The sequence below is a fragment of the Megachile rotundata genome, chromosome 7 (genome assembly GCF_050947335.1).
Source record: "Megachile rotundata isolate GNS110a chromosome 7, iyMegRotu1, whole genome shotgun sequence".
NCBI lineage: Eukaryota > Metazoa > Arthropoda > Insecta > Hymenoptera > Megachilidae > Megachile > Megachile rotundata.
In genome coordinates this window covers 17739422-17754575 of record NC_134989.1, presented here as the reverse complement: position 1 = coordinate 17754575, position 15154 = coordinate 17739422, and the positions used below count along the sequence as shown (strand labels likewise).

Genomic DNA, 15154 nt, shown 5'->3' with positions numbered 1-15154 from the left:
GTTTAAAATTATTGGAATAAATCAACACACCGAATGTCGTGCATTCTTCTGAATTATAAGTTTATATTAAATGGAATATAAAAAATGTTTATAATCTTATATAAATATTTAATGCATAATAACATATATCAGCTAAATTCTGATTGATAGATATATGTACGTACATGACAATCCATGCAAATTCAAATTCGATGTGAAAATTATTGATATAAAGTAAATGAAACTATATGTCGATTATAAGAAATAATTTTTCGTTAACAAATTCTTATTTGTCGTATATATTTTATATTACTTATATAAATGGGATTTAATAAACAAAAATGATTTGTTATAAGTCGATAAAGCAGAATAAGCACTGATAACGTGAACAAGAACTTTTTGGTGATTGTATAGGTTGGACTTAAAGATTGTATGTAACGCGGTACGAAACGCGACTGATCTGTTGTCAGTAGAAATTAACTGTATGGATATTATCGGGAAAATAATAGTTTTTTGAAGAATGGAGTCACCACCTGACCTGGAAACTGTTTACCAGGCTGTATATTCTTTGTATAATAATTCAAATCCTTCAGGACCAGGAAAAACATCTCAATGGTTGGACGAACTACAAAAATCGGTAAATGATTCGTTAGCGGTCTTTTTGTAATAGCTATTATGAATTTCCTGATCTCGTACGTTTGTTATTTTGTACTTTTACATCTCAGTTATGAAATTATTGACAATTTCATGATATTTATATGTAAAGTTATGATCAAGAAATAACTAAATGGAACACTTTCTAACCTTGTATTGCAAAACTTTTATTCCTTGGCTTTTATGCGTATAGTACAAAATTTTAACACAGAAAATAAATTGGAAATATAATGATTGTCATATATACGTATTATTTTAGGTATTTGCATGGAAAATAGCAGATGAGATGCTGCAGCAAAAACGAGATATTCAATCTTGTTATTTTGCTGCACAAACAATGCGTACCAAAATACAGCTATGCTTTCAAGAATTACCTGCAGAAGCTCATATTTCTTTAAGAGATTCCTTGATGAACCACATATCCCAAATTAATGAACATACCAACTCTGCTATTGTTACACAGGTTTTTGCATAACATATTTCATATAATGTAATATTGTTATTATGTATTTAAATAATCATAATGATAAGAAAAATTATTATAGTTATGTTTAGCATTAGCAGATCTTGCGTTACAAATGTCTACCTGGCAAAAACCAGTTGTTGATTTAATTAATAGATTTGGTGGGTCAACTGCAAGTTTGTGGCCATTACTTGAAGTGATGACAGTATTGCCAGAAGAAGTAAATTCACGATCTCTCAGGTATAATGATCTTAATACAGTAAAAAAATTCTGTAAATATGTTTGATTACATTTTTAACTAAATTTTTTATTCAAATCATGTAGATTAGGAGCTAATCGTAGACAACATATATTACTTGAACTCAATGCAAGTGCAGATACAGTAACAGAATTTTTGGTAAGTAGTTAGTGAGGGTATTTAAATATTAATATTTTAATTGCATTTTATTAATCTTCGTTCTATATTCAGAAAATGTGTTTAAAGAATGGTGGAGACAATGTACAAATTCGTATAACAATTCTTAGATGTTTTACAAGTTGGATCGCGGTACATGCTATACCTCTTGTACCCACAAGTGATGTTATTGTATATACTCTACAAGTAAGTTATTTCAATAATGAATATAAGTCAATTTGAGTAAATTTTGAACATGATACGTGTAATACATTATCCTTTAGATACTTGGGAATCATATGACTGGATCTCAATTACACGAAGCAGCTGCAGATTGCATATGCGTAATTCTGCAAGTTCTGGAGGAAGATAATAGTAAAAGTCGTGATAATAAAGATAGTAATGTAAATCAGGAGCTAGATATACAGTTACAACAATTGCAGCTCTTCCTATTCACTAGTGTAATGGCATTAGAACAACCGTATCACTTATCTGTTGCACACGAAGATATGGACAAGTAAACTTTATTTCTTCTATGTAATTAGAAATGCAGTAGAGTTTACAAATTAAATGAAATATTTATTTGATTATTGCATTAATATTGTTTAGATCAATAAATTATTGCCGCATTTTTACGGAATTAGCTGAGACTTTTCTAGAAACCATGGTAAATGGCTGTGTAGGAGGAAAACAACATTATGCTATTAAAATTCTTGACCTTGTTTTAGTTTGTGTTGGACACCATGATTATGAAGTAGGTATTTGTTTTTTATTTCCAATGTTTATTATCGGTTGATAGCATATATTACGTTTGTATCAGGTGGCGCAAATAACTTTTAATCTATGGTATCGTTTATCTGAAATTTTATACCAAAAAAATAGTGATGACCTTAATGCCGTATTTCGGCCACATATTCAGAGACTAATTGGAGCATTATGTAGGCACTGCCAAATGGAACCAGATCATGTTAGTAGCTGTAATATTTAATTTAATTTGTACCTTCTGTGTAACAATGCTACAAATATCAATTTTGTAAACAGTTGGGTCTAGTAGAAGAGGGTGCTGGTGGAGAGGAATTCGCAGATTTCAGAAATCGTGTTTCGGAACTGATCAAAGATGTGGTGTTTGTAGTTGGAAGTAGCCACTGTTTTCGGCAAATGTTTTCCTCTTTAACGGGTGGTCCAGGCCCCCAGGGTCAACCTAATCATATACCTACATGGGATTCAACCGAGGCAGCCCTGTTTGTAATGCAAGCTGTTGCAAAAAATATTTTACCGTGAGTATTTGTATCAAACTTGCATTAAGTATTACTCCCACGATGTAAATTTTACGACGTATGCTTATAGGAAAGAAAATGACGTAGTTCCAAAAGTAGTAGAGGCTATTTTAAATTTGCCAGAAAATACTCACATAGCAGTTCGTCATACAAGTATTCTTTTACTGGGAGAACTTTGTGAATGGATAAATAGTCATCCTCAATCGCTAGGTAAAGCTTTGAAACAATTTTTTTAATAGTTCCTTCTAGTCATGTTGTGTTCATATTTACACGTTGTTACAGAACCGGTTTTAAATTTTCTCCTGACTTGTTTAAGTCAAAAAGGCTTAGGAAGCGCTGCTTGTGGAGCATTATTAAGTATTTGTACAGCTTGCCCATTACATATGGCTTCACATTTTCCAGGATTATTGCAAATTGCACGATCTCTTGACAATTTTGCTATTAGTAATGATGCAGCTATTGGATTACTTAAGGGTAAAGTAACTCAATATTTATTTTCACAAAAATAGTAGATTAACTTAGAGAGTTTTAATACATTATTTTATTATTTTGCAATAGGAGTTGCAATCATCATGTCGAGTTTGCCGCGCGAAGAACTTACCCAAGCTATGAAGGAATTGTGCTGGTTTCAAGCGAGACCGTTATGTGAAATTATGGAACGTAGAATACCGATCGAAATAGGGACAAAGACTGATCCTGTGATATGGTTAGATAGATTAGCTGCTATATTTAGGCATACTGATCCTCAAATTGATAATCCTAACGAACCTCACCCTTGCCAAAGTGCTGTAACTGAAGTAGGTTTTGCTATTAGTACCGCAATTACAATCTCGATAATAAGTAGATGGCTTTATTTTGACTAATACCGCTATTATATACAGATGTGGCCCATATTATCAAACGTATGCACAACATATCAACATGACGCAAAACTGATGGAAAGGTGTTGTCGTTGTTTGAGATTTGCCGTTCGCTGTGTAGGAAAACATTCCGCCCATCTACTTGAGCCGCTCGTCAAACAGGTATTTCTTTATTTATAAATGACACAGAATATGCTTTAATTAATTTGTAAATTTCCAGATCGTGCAATTGTATGCAGCTCACCAACATAGTTGTTTTTTATATCTTGGTTCAATATTAGTTGACGAATATGCTATAGATTCTGAATGTGTCTCAGGTTTGTTGAGAATGGTGGAAGCATTTTTAGGGCCTACCTTCAGTATACTTCAGCAGCAGGATGGGTTGAAAAATCATCCTGATACGGTAGACGATTTGTTTAGATTATGTGCAAGGTATATAATTGCATTATTCTTGCAGTTTATAAATTATAAATTCATTTTCCAAATAAATATGTTCGTATTTAAAAATAGGTTCCTTCAAAGGGCTCCTATACCCTTTTTACACTCAGTTGTGATAGAAAGTATAATTGACTGTGCCTTGATGGCTTGCAGCTTAGACCATAGAGACGCAAATGTATCGGTAATGAAATTCTTCTACGATCTTTTACATTGTGGACGTAATTATGAGGTAATTTAAAATCGAAAGTACAAGTGCTTTGTTTGACCGATTTACGATTTTAACTTTTATTATATATTTTTTTATTTGTTAAGAACCGGGCAGACTATGCGATGCGAAGGGAATTGGTCCAAAGTATATTAAAAGAGAAGGGGCAAACACTGGTCGTAAGGTTACTTCATGCATCAGTATTTTCACTGTCGTCTTACATGTTATCTGACGTAGCGGATGTTTTTGTTGAACTTTCTCTAAGCAATAGAGAAGTAAGACTTATTTAGATTTTATTAAATAATGAATTATTTTTCGCGAATAATTAACATAATATTTATTATCTAGCTGCTATCGAAATGGTTAGAAGAAGCCATCAAAACCATGCCCTCGCAAAACGCGGGTGGTTCTCCCACGGCACAACCCGAACAACTCTTTGAATTTCATAATACGGTGACTAGGTACATGAAATTATAATTATTAACGTTATATTTCCATCTATTAAAATTTTCATAATATTTCTTTGTTCATAGGGCGGAGAGTGCAAAATCCGTGAACCATGCCTTACGTAATTTTGCCCGTTTGTATCGTTGATGCATTTCGATGTAAAATTAAGGTGAAGATTGTCAAAATTATGAATAGTAAAGATCTTCCAAAACCCTTGATATAAGCAATATGTTTGAGGGTATCGAAAAACAAAGTTATCACGATGTTGGTGAGTCAATGCTGTGTAAATGTAATAGCAAAAATTTTTAATACTTTGTACTTGTTTACTATCTGCACATTCCCTTACAAAGTATGTAAAAATGATAAAATTCAGTCAACTTTCTTATAAGATATATTTCTCGAATTTACACACACGTAACATTTTTTTTTTAGCACAGACATTTTTTCATACAAATATATTAAGCGTAGAACTTTTTTATATTCCATTCACTTTTCAGTTATCTACGGTCATTAGCATAGTTTTGTTGTATGCGTTTCTCGCAATGCTTGACGATCTGATAGTAATATACAATAACATCCGAATTACCTATTACACAGTAGGTATGTGTCTAGTCAGCCGTTTACAATTATTTGATACTATACATGCTTTGTAGATAAGGTGTAGGTAGTAAACATTAAAATATCAGATTATACACCTTTGTGCTTTCCATCTTATTTATAAAAATAAGATTACGAAGAAACGAAATTGTTTTGTAACATAGAAAATGTGTGTCATTCAATTTTTCACTCGTTAAAATATATTAAGTTGCAAAACATTATTTTATAATTATGTTTGTTTCGTTGAAAAAATCTTTGACTATGAACATTTTATCTTATACGACTAATAATATGGAGAGCAAAGGAATTTGTAGAAGAAAAATTTTAATGAACACCTAAATAAATACAAATACACGTAATATAAATCAGTTGTATATGCATATTAAAGAAATGGAACATATGCATGAATTTTATTGAATAATATGTACAATTTATTCTCACTTCTGTATTTTTTTCACACGTCACGAAAATTATAATTTTATATATATTTAGATCATATTTAAGATTAGTATGATGTGATATATTACAAAGATATAAGCGAGACAGAATGTACACGTCTAACGTTTTACTGTATGAATAATACATAAAAAATGAAATGTTTAATAGTCTTAAACATTGTTAATATTTCAGTCAATTTGTGTCTTGTCGTGTATATACATACACACATACATATATCTGTAACCATATACCATAATTTAAATGACATTACAACATCTGTATATGTAAATGAAGAGAGTATAATAGCGAATCCAACAAAGATACACGCTCGTTTATGCAATGAAATTCGAATATAAAAAACATACTCATTTTATATGATAGTTAACTTGTACAAATAATTTACATATTATAAGGTCATTAAATTCTTGTGAATTGTTAATGTACAGATAAGGCATTAATGAAAATAAGCATTACTGTTGGTAAGAACATCGTTTATTTAAGATTGAAAATAATTGAACTGTATAAGGATATTTTGACGATTAGCATTACTTTAGCATTTATGCTAACGTTTCGCTTTATAATAACAAATTTTTGACATATTCCAAATAAAATAATATTTTTTACTTAAAAGAATGAATGTTTAATCTTACACTGAAATGACAATAAAACAGAAAAATAATTACATAAAAGGGAACGCAGTCTTTTATGATTTTATTCGTAGTAGAAAAAGAAGGTATACATATGTATATAACTTACATAACGAAATAAATGCTGAAAATACGTTACTTACGGAATAACACGTGTTTTGTAACCAACGTCAGAAGAATGCAACGCGACACGACGCATAACAGAAGCATTCCATAGATAAGTTGATTCACAGCCATTTCAGTCAATGACCATCGCAGCCAGCGATTAATAATAACTTAGTCATGCATAATTGTTGAATTAGTGCCGTACTCAATTTCATATTTTTTTTTTTATACATCTCTACAATCATAAAGTCTTTTATAGGATATAAACATTTTTATTAGTTTCGCGAAATTCACTGGAGACATATTTAAGCCATTGATTCGCGCATACATTTTGTCGCATCTTTTATAGCAGGTCTTTCCAAAAACATTTATAAACGAAAATAAATTTTCGCAACCCATCCGCTTATAACGCAGTATTTTCCAAAGCCCGAAAGCGAGGAAATTTGAAAATTTCAAGTCCCAGGGTGCCAAAGTCTTAGGTATTTGGAGGTCTTAGCATCACTCATGATTTAGATTCGGATGCCACGTCTCAAGACATTGCTGGCAATCTCAGGGTCTGAGTCACTGAGCAGTTGTGTTATGAGTCACACAGCCGAACCTTATTGGCTAAGGAATTGGTATCTAACAAAGGAATGTTGTTGCAACGTATAACCAAGTTAACTAGTCAGTCTATACATTTTTGTTGTCTCGTAATCAACCGATTAAAATACAATCAAATTTTTTGTATCAGACATTTTCTGTTGCTCGGACCCGGGGTGTATTGTTGTCCAAGGGAAGGTATAAATACATTAGAAATATCGATCTTTTATAAAATAAAAGGTAAAAGCAAGAGACAAAGACGTTTAATAGCTTTATAACTGTGTACACGTTCGTTCCTTACTACCTTCGGCATTGTTCTTTTATTCTTCGGAAGATACCGTTCCTTGGAGAAATTTCGAAGAATAGATTCCTGAAAATCTTAGTTTCGACTCAAACAATGACACGAACCATTGCTTTCGTATATCTCGTAGATAATATCAGTACCTAGTTATACCTGAACTGTTCTACCGGCATACCTTGTGCTCGAAACAATACGATTTTTCCTTTAGGTATAAGTAATAAATGAAGAATAATGACAACGTCCACATTGATATTTTCACTGATTGCAAATCTCCATTGTCACTTATTTTCCAAAATCGAAACAAAGCTAAACCTTGATCGGTAGTCATAAATAAAGTAAAATTTATGATCCGTATTTCGAAGTAAGCTTTTAAACGGAAAGTGACAATGAGGGAAAATTTGATGGGCACGTCGATGATTTAGATAACACATGTTTCGTTAATCGATTAGGAAACAGTGTTCGGTAAACGATTTGATTCGGTGTCTAAGTTGTCTCGAGTTTTCTCTAGCATTTCTCTAAGATCCTCGTAGGTTTTCTAATCGCAAGGAACTTACATCTCCCGTAGCATGGAAAGACAAGGAATTTAGCCAATTTTTGATCGGTATCTCTTGGTAGCATTTGCTCGTGCAGCATGCGGCACGTAACTATCGCTGAATTCACCCTCTCTCATCGACGGCGACGGCGACGTCAACGGCGACGGGTAGTGGCGCGTTGCCGGGCAACCAGACAGTCAGACTGCTGTCTGCCGATCTGCCAGGGGCGCGGAAGGCCGCGACGAGACGAGAAGAGCAGACGGGAGAGCAGAGGAGAGAAGAATCGAACAGTGACGATACGAGAGGAACGAAGGGGTGGGGACCGGGTGTAAGGCAGGTGTAGAGGGAGTAAGGTCGTCGTTGGAGGGGTAACGCGACCATTTGACCGTAGGACAAGAACGAAAGCTTTCGAGGGAGAAAGAGAGACGGTAACGTGTGCTAGAGTAAAGAAGTTACCAGTGGTGGCGCGTAGTGGTGGTATTCGACGTCGCGAATAGTGGGGGCTCACTGGCACGATGCTGCATCAGAGGGATAGACCTAAGGCATCGTTCACCTTGCTTCAGACCTTACACCTTACTGGAAATGCTCATTACAATAACTAATAACACTAAAATACTTCCAAAAATACTTAAGCTATTTAACTTCTGTCTGGATAACAAGATAAATACTTTGCCATTCATTTTTTTTTTGGCTAGCGTTATTAAGCAAACAATGTTTTGTCGTAGAACGTCGTGACGTTCGATTCCGCTTTTTACAGTCATAATTGCGAATGTTTGTGCAGTTACATAAAGAACTGACAAATACACCGAGGTCTGCAAAGTATAAATATACCATGTAATCTACATGGAGAACTGCAATCTACAGATAACATGGTTTATTTTTATTTCATAGACTTTGATGTCCATCCACGGTCTAGTTACAAGTCAAATTACCGTATAAGGTAATTTTTAACGTCACAAAAATTCTAATTGCCATGACAATAAGTAATAAATGAAAATTTAAATAATGATCGAAGAATAAATATTGAATGTATGAATGATCGCGTGAAAAGAATTGGTCATAATTGATGTTGAGAAGAAAATGCAGAAGCGAGCAGAAGAGTGTGAACGCAGCCTAAGAACGTTGGGAAACGGTGCGACGCGAGGGGCGGCCGGGCTAGACGAGTCGAGGTCAGTTATCCGCCACGCCCGACGCCGACGCCGTCGTTCCGGCGCACCGCATTGCATTTTCGGCGCCACTGCTGCCACTGCGTATCACTGCATTGCCAATGCTTCTCGTTTTTTCCTTTCTTCCTTCCTCTCACCCTTCGCCCTTTCTTTCTCTTCTTATCTCTTCCTTTCTTTCTCCGCCTCCTTTCTCTTCTGCTTCTTGAACACTGTCTTCTCTCTTTTCCATCAACCCACGTTCTTTGTACGCTGTCGCAGGTTTACTGCCTACTTGTCCATCGCTAACGTCTAAACTACGATGGACCGCGTCTCGAACCTGCAATTTTGGTTATAGCCGTTTAAACTTCGAGGTTTTGGAATTTTAAGACACTCGAACTTTCTCGTATCGGGATTTCGAGGCCTTAACTTGGAAATTTCGGAGCTTGGTAAGTTGGAACTTTGAAATTTTCGAACTCCGGAAACGAGCGAGTTGATCGCGAAGAAATACCGTTTTCGAGACCGGGTTTTGGCCCACGAAAGTTTAGGAAGCCCCGTTCTAGATTCCGTTTTGGTTATCGACACGAGAGTCGAAGATATCGAGAAAGCGTACAATAATAGAATGCTGTTTTATGCATGTACAATACTAAGTTGAGAACATGCACAAATTTAGAATCCATTACCATGCACGATAGTGTTCGATATAGCGATAAGAAGCATAGACTTATTATAGTATTTACAAAACGCTTAAACCGTCTCGCGCGTGTCTGGCCGTCTAGTCAGACTTTGTCAGGGTCGTTCCGAAGAACGAGCATCGTGACGATCGTTTCACGTTGCACTCGAGCTTGAACGAAGTGACGTTAACAAGATAAGAACGTGGCTTTCTATTGTCTCTGGGGCTCCAGGGTAACTACGTCGTAGCATTTCTCCGCAATGAAAGAAAAGTATTTCTACCACCGTCCACCCTGTATAAATAAATTATCTGACTGTTTCTTTCGATATAATTGCAACTACGCGTTTGTCTACGCGAACGAGATACTCGGAAGAAATTTGCAAAAATTATTTGCATCTTTCAAAAAACACGAATTATTAATAACTCCCTCTTACCGTTAGTCTTTTTAAGGTTTCGTCTCGTCATTTTAAGCTTTTAACATTTCTGCACGGGATATTATGTTTTCGATATCTTTCACGGCGTAATGAATAATAAAAAGAAATTTGCATAGTTCAAATCGAAACATTGTATCGCAACGTTGAAAATTTTAACCTTCGAAAGTTTCGCGTGAAATGCTCCAACAAAGAAACGGCGACTAACTTGCAAAGAATTTCTTTCATTTTTATATGGCGTAATTATAGACGCTCAAGGTCTCCAGACACCTTGAAATTAACATGCAGAACCTTTTCGGCCCCTATCTTTACGACGCATGCATAATTTTTTGTCAGAATCAAAGATCTCAAATTATACGAAAAGATATTTCTTTAATAATTTCTCGTTTAACATTGCGATGGAATTAATTTTCGAAAATAAATAAACTGAACAAACAAATTCTCGTATCATTATTTTCGAACGTTCATAGAAATACGTACGCAGGGTAGAAGAAATTTGTATGCATCGAAAAAGAATGTAGCAGCATTCGATGGTACGCGATAAGAATAAGATGGCATATGACAATAGGTTTTTACCGATTCGTCAATGGAAGGTAAAGTACGATTCGAATCAATAATGCGGTTCGTTAGCAAAGTAGGTGAAAGACTGGGTATCATTCGAGATGACGAGAGACGGGTTCGTTGATCGATGAACACGGCCCTGCAGACAGTAAGCATCCCTTTCCCCCACTGCAGTCAGACCAACCACCAAACTCTCGCCACATTTCCCATCTGCCTTGGTACGTTATTGGCACCGGCCGATGGCTGATGCGAATTTACCATAGTTCAAGAGAGAGAGAGAATCTGGGGAGTATAAAGAATAATAAATAAAAGGGAAGAAAAAGAACTCCGCGGTTGCAAATTAGCCAGTAATACGTCAAAAAAATTAGAAGTTACAAATTACTTAATGAAATAGCTCCACAAAGTGAATAACTCGATGGTGCATATGTGTGCGCGAAAACATTTGGAAAATATAGAGAGACAAAAGTACATAGATGGTATGAATAATAGATACACGTTGGTTGCCGTAGTGCGGACCGCAATCCAATGTACTTAGTAATAGCTGGTTTCCAAAGCAAATAATTGCCTAATGTTACAAATTTCAGCTTTGGTTGCCATTAACCAATCAGCGAGATTGGCTCCGAGTTCCTTTTGAACCTATTTGCCGGAAAATCGACTTAGAAGCACGTTCAAAGAGCATTTGGTCATTCTCGTTTGTGTTCCGTATCAAGTGCATAGATGTACTTAGGCGTGCCTTGTGTTTGGCCAGTTAACGATATATAGTTTCTACACGTCTCTGGTCATTGTTGTAGCATCTGATGGCATCGAAATTGTCGATCGAGGGATACCTAATTTTGGGACTTTGGAAATTTGGGAGTTCGAAACTTCGAGTCTTCGTCCATAAAGATTTGTATCGGTTTCAAATTTTCGCATAGGTAAGTTAGCCATAAATGAACTTTCCATCGCTTATCCGAGCCTTCGGAATGTCTTCGTTGGTTGAAAAAACTTTCACGCGTTTAAATTTAAAGGGTTGTTCTCGCAACTTTCTTAAGGAGATATCGTGACATAAATAAGCCAGAGTTCTCCGCGCAATTGTCTACATAATGTGCGAACAAAATATTTCTCGATACGCCTAATGTACATACATAGATTATTCACGATGAGACGTATCCTTGTACTCCAACGACTGTTGGTTCTTAAGAGAAAGATCGCGATAGCGTCGCGTATAGCCCAAGTTCAGTGACGGTATGGCTTGGCCGGGAATCGTCCATACAAAACATTCGGTATCTCCTTCGCGACAGCTTTACTTGGCGGATTCTATAGCCACGTTGTAAGACCTATCGTTCGAACGTGAACGCGTGTACTGACGTGTTTGCATAAGTCCTTAATCTTCCTTCGAGAAGTCCGATCGTTTCTGAGAATACAGAACCTGCCTGGTTCTATCGCGGCACCCCTTGCAACAATAACTCTGTATCTCTTTCTGCTCGCGAGTTAACAAACGCGACTCTTTATTCGGCAACGCGGTCATAGGAATACTCGTAAAACGTTCAAAACTTTTAGGGAACTAAATCCAAATTATGGTGTCCTGGCATTGGATTTTGTGTCGCGACCGTGTCCGCGAGAGTGACACGACGTTTCGTGTCACGCTGGTAAAAGATTCACCGTCACGTGAAAATGTAGCCTTAGTTAGAGATGGTTGTAATTACCGGATGGAACTCGACTGGATAAGCTTGTCCAAAAGACACAGGTGCAAGGAGCGCTTCTGAAAATTTAATCAGGAATGGGAAATTCCGCAGCCGCGCATGGTGTCGAAACCTGGATAACGGCAGTACGGACCTAGTATGTAATGCTTCGTGCATTGTACCAGATCAGTGCGATAATAATCGTTCGGAGCAGACAGATAGGCAAGCAGTCCAGCGGCGAGCAAAATGCAAGCAGCAGCAGCAGCAGCGACAAGCTATTCGTTCGGTTCGTTCGTCGGGTGAAGGACCCAGCAGTCTCTCCCTCTTCTCTCTTTCTTACTTTGTCTCTCTGCTTCTCTACCACGTGCCCCTTCCATGACAAATTATCGTTTTCCTTCTCTGTTCTATGCTACTCTCTATATTCCCTTTTCTCTCCTCCTTGTTTCACGTTCGTCCCTTTCTTGCTTTCCCTGGATGTTTCTCCGTCCGCCCCACTGAAGGCCCATCCCCTTGTCACCTATCTGCCTCCAGTCATCCTCGCTCCCTCCCCTCGATACTCCTATTCACCATCACCAGCCATCTCTGCAACTCTACCGTCGCAGTCCATACACATCAAATGATACCAGCTGGTTTCTCAAATTGCGACGTCCACGACCGGATCCAAATGAAATTATGCGCGGTCGGACAGCAGCTTACTAACTCTTTTTCATCCTCTTCGTACGCGTAAACCGAAATTTTTCGCGTCCCGAAGTCAACCGCGATTCGATCCGGTGTCGGTAGAGTGTCAGGGTACGCCTCGAGTAAACGAGCAGCAACGAGTATAAGATATTTCGTTGGTGCTCGTCCATGTGTAAACGACTCATCGAGCAAACTGTCCGGTCACGCTAAACAGATAATTGCCAGCTGATGTTTATGGAGTTTAAATCGAATAGCGTCGAATTGAATTGCGGCTACTCGAATTGCACGGAATAGAATCGTGTCGAATTGGGCAGTGGTCCAATGACGGAAGAATACCCTACGCTTGAATTTTACCAAAGCGGGGAAAGAATTTGCTCGTTCGGTCTAAACGCACCCTCACACTCGACGATGCTGTGGCTCGAGAGTTTACGATGTCCCGAATCGGATCGTTCTCGCGAATGATCGAACAGTGTGATCGGGAGGTAACGATCGAAGCATCGGTACGCGGAATAAAAAGTTAACGACGTCCGTATCCGATTCCGTTATCGCGAATAATTTCACTATTAATTGCAATGGTCTGTTCGGTAATTGATAAGTTTTAAAGGTCGATGCAAAGAATAACTCCGCTCTCGCGTTATTATTCGAGATTTTTCCCTTTTCACGATTGGTGTTCAAGACGAATCGATCTGCTCTTCAATTCCCCCGGAGCAAATGGACCGCCGTCCATTTATAGATCACAACGTTTTATTAGCAAACGAATTCAGTTGCATGGATAAATAGGGTTCCGGAGTTCTTTTCGTTTCGTTAGTCGGATAACATCTCAATCGTCGCGTATCTCATAAACGAGACAAAGAATCCCTTTGTACGACCGTGATTCAAGATGTAAACTAAAAATCCTGTCGACTTTATTAGCTCGATTTATTAACCGATACTTAATGAAACGTTTCGATTCTCGCGGATCTTTAAAAGCGTCTCCACCACTCCCATCGAGCTCTCTCTTCATCGTACCAAAGAAGTTTTACATTTATTCGCTCATCATTTATATATTCCATTTACCTTCGTTCACGGACCACTTATAAAGGCTACCCGATAATTGGACGCACAATCTTCCCCAGACACAGAAAAGGGTAAAATAATATCAGGATGAAGATACGCGCTATTACTTTGTAAGCGTTGAAATTTGTATGAAGCAAGGAAGGAGCTGGCGCCGGGCGCTTGCAATTGCACAAGATCGTGTAATAACGACTAAAGTCTATATGCATATCCCACGTATACAAGCGTATACTGCAGAGTCTTCAGAATATTGAAGCATTAGTGTTGGCGAAACGAAGCCCTCGAGTGTGCGCGTTTCGCTGCAACAATTTCCTTGGTCGATAGATTTGGCAATAAATAGAAAGATATCCTACTCCTGAAAATAGCATTACCGACTCGATGAAAAGTCGGACAATACCACGAATTCGTGCGCTACCGTTACAGAAAAACGACAAGGAATTCGTAATCGACAAAATTGGTTCGAGGCAAAAGTTTCGTTTCGATCCTTTCTTCGCGAACGGTCGAACTCGAAATTATTTCGAACGCGAAGTCAGCTCGTGGTATTCAGGGAGATGGCAGTTAGTTCCGGCGCGGAGTGGCGCGGCGTGGCGCGGCGTGGCGCGGCGCACGAAATATCTTCCTCGAATTCGGTGGGAAAGCTCGGGCTAAATTTCGGTAGATCGCGGTCGCTGGCCCCCCACACGGCATGGCACTCATCGTCAGACGTTCACAGAAGAGATAGAGGAGCGTCGTCGTGGCGCGCACGGATAAAGGATCGACCGTGGCGGCGATTCCAACAGGAATTCCCGATGAGATGGGCGGAAAGTACAAAGGTTCGACGCGCTTCGGCGGTTCTCGGCACGGTGGGCTTCCGCTCGAATTCGGCTAGCTCCGATCAGCATCGTGCGCGTTCGTCTAGGATCGGGCCGCTCGGTGGGGTCTACATCGTGCAGGATGGGTAGTAGCGGCGCGCCGCGAGACCGGCAGTTTTGCGCCCCGTGCAACGGCCAATCGGCCAGTTCGTCGCCGGCTGTTCGTGAAAGAGGTATTTTCGCACAT

The 15154-nt window shown here is 38.0% G+C and overlaps 2 protein-coding genes across 6 annotated transcripts; one reads left to right on the top strand and one right to left on the bottom strand.

The window, feature by feature from the left end:
* The first annotated feature begins 343 nt into the window (after positions 1-343).
* On the top strand, positions 344-5543 carry Tnpo-SR (transportin 3). The gene is made up of 18 exons (XM_003708401.3): positions 344-616; positions 893-1096; positions 1179-1336; positions 1421-1493; positions 1566-1697; positions 1775-2007; positions 2100-2244; positions 2311-2457; positions 2532-2767; positions 2838-2977; positions 3050-3241; positions 3326-3564; positions 3649-3789; positions 3848-4059; positions 4138-4294; positions 4378-4545; positions 4619-4731; positions 4804-5543. The coding sequence occupies exons 1-18, from the start codon at positions 500-502 to the stop codon at positions 4862-4864; spliced, it is 2868 nt and encodes a 955-aa protein (XP_003708449.1). The 5' UTR covers positions 344-499; the 3' UTR covers positions 4865-5543.
* Positions 5344-15147, bottom strand: LOC105664153 (uncharacterized). Of its 5 annotated transcripts, none has more exons than XR_013038711.1 (3): positions 10740-15147; positions 6543-9399; positions 5344-6403 (listed from the first exon to the last, which is right to left on the bottom strand). XR_013038711.1 is itself a non-coding variant. In XM_076533451.1 (2 exons), exons 1-2 carry the CDS (start codon positions 10878-10880, stop codon positions 9217-9219), a joined length of 324 nt encoding a protein of 107 aa, XP_076389566.1. In that variant the 5' UTR covers positions 10881-15147; the 3' UTR covers positions 6423-9216. The 5 variants fall into 5 exon arrangements, 1 of the variants encoding a protein (XP_076389566.1); XR_013038713.1 differs by lacking the exon at positions 5344-6403 and having other exon boundaries at positions 6423-6754; positions 6833-9399; XR_013038712.1 differs by lacking the exon at positions 5344-6403 and having other exon boundaries at positions 6423-6739; positions 6833-9399.
* Positions 15148-15154: the final 7 nt, after the last annotated feature.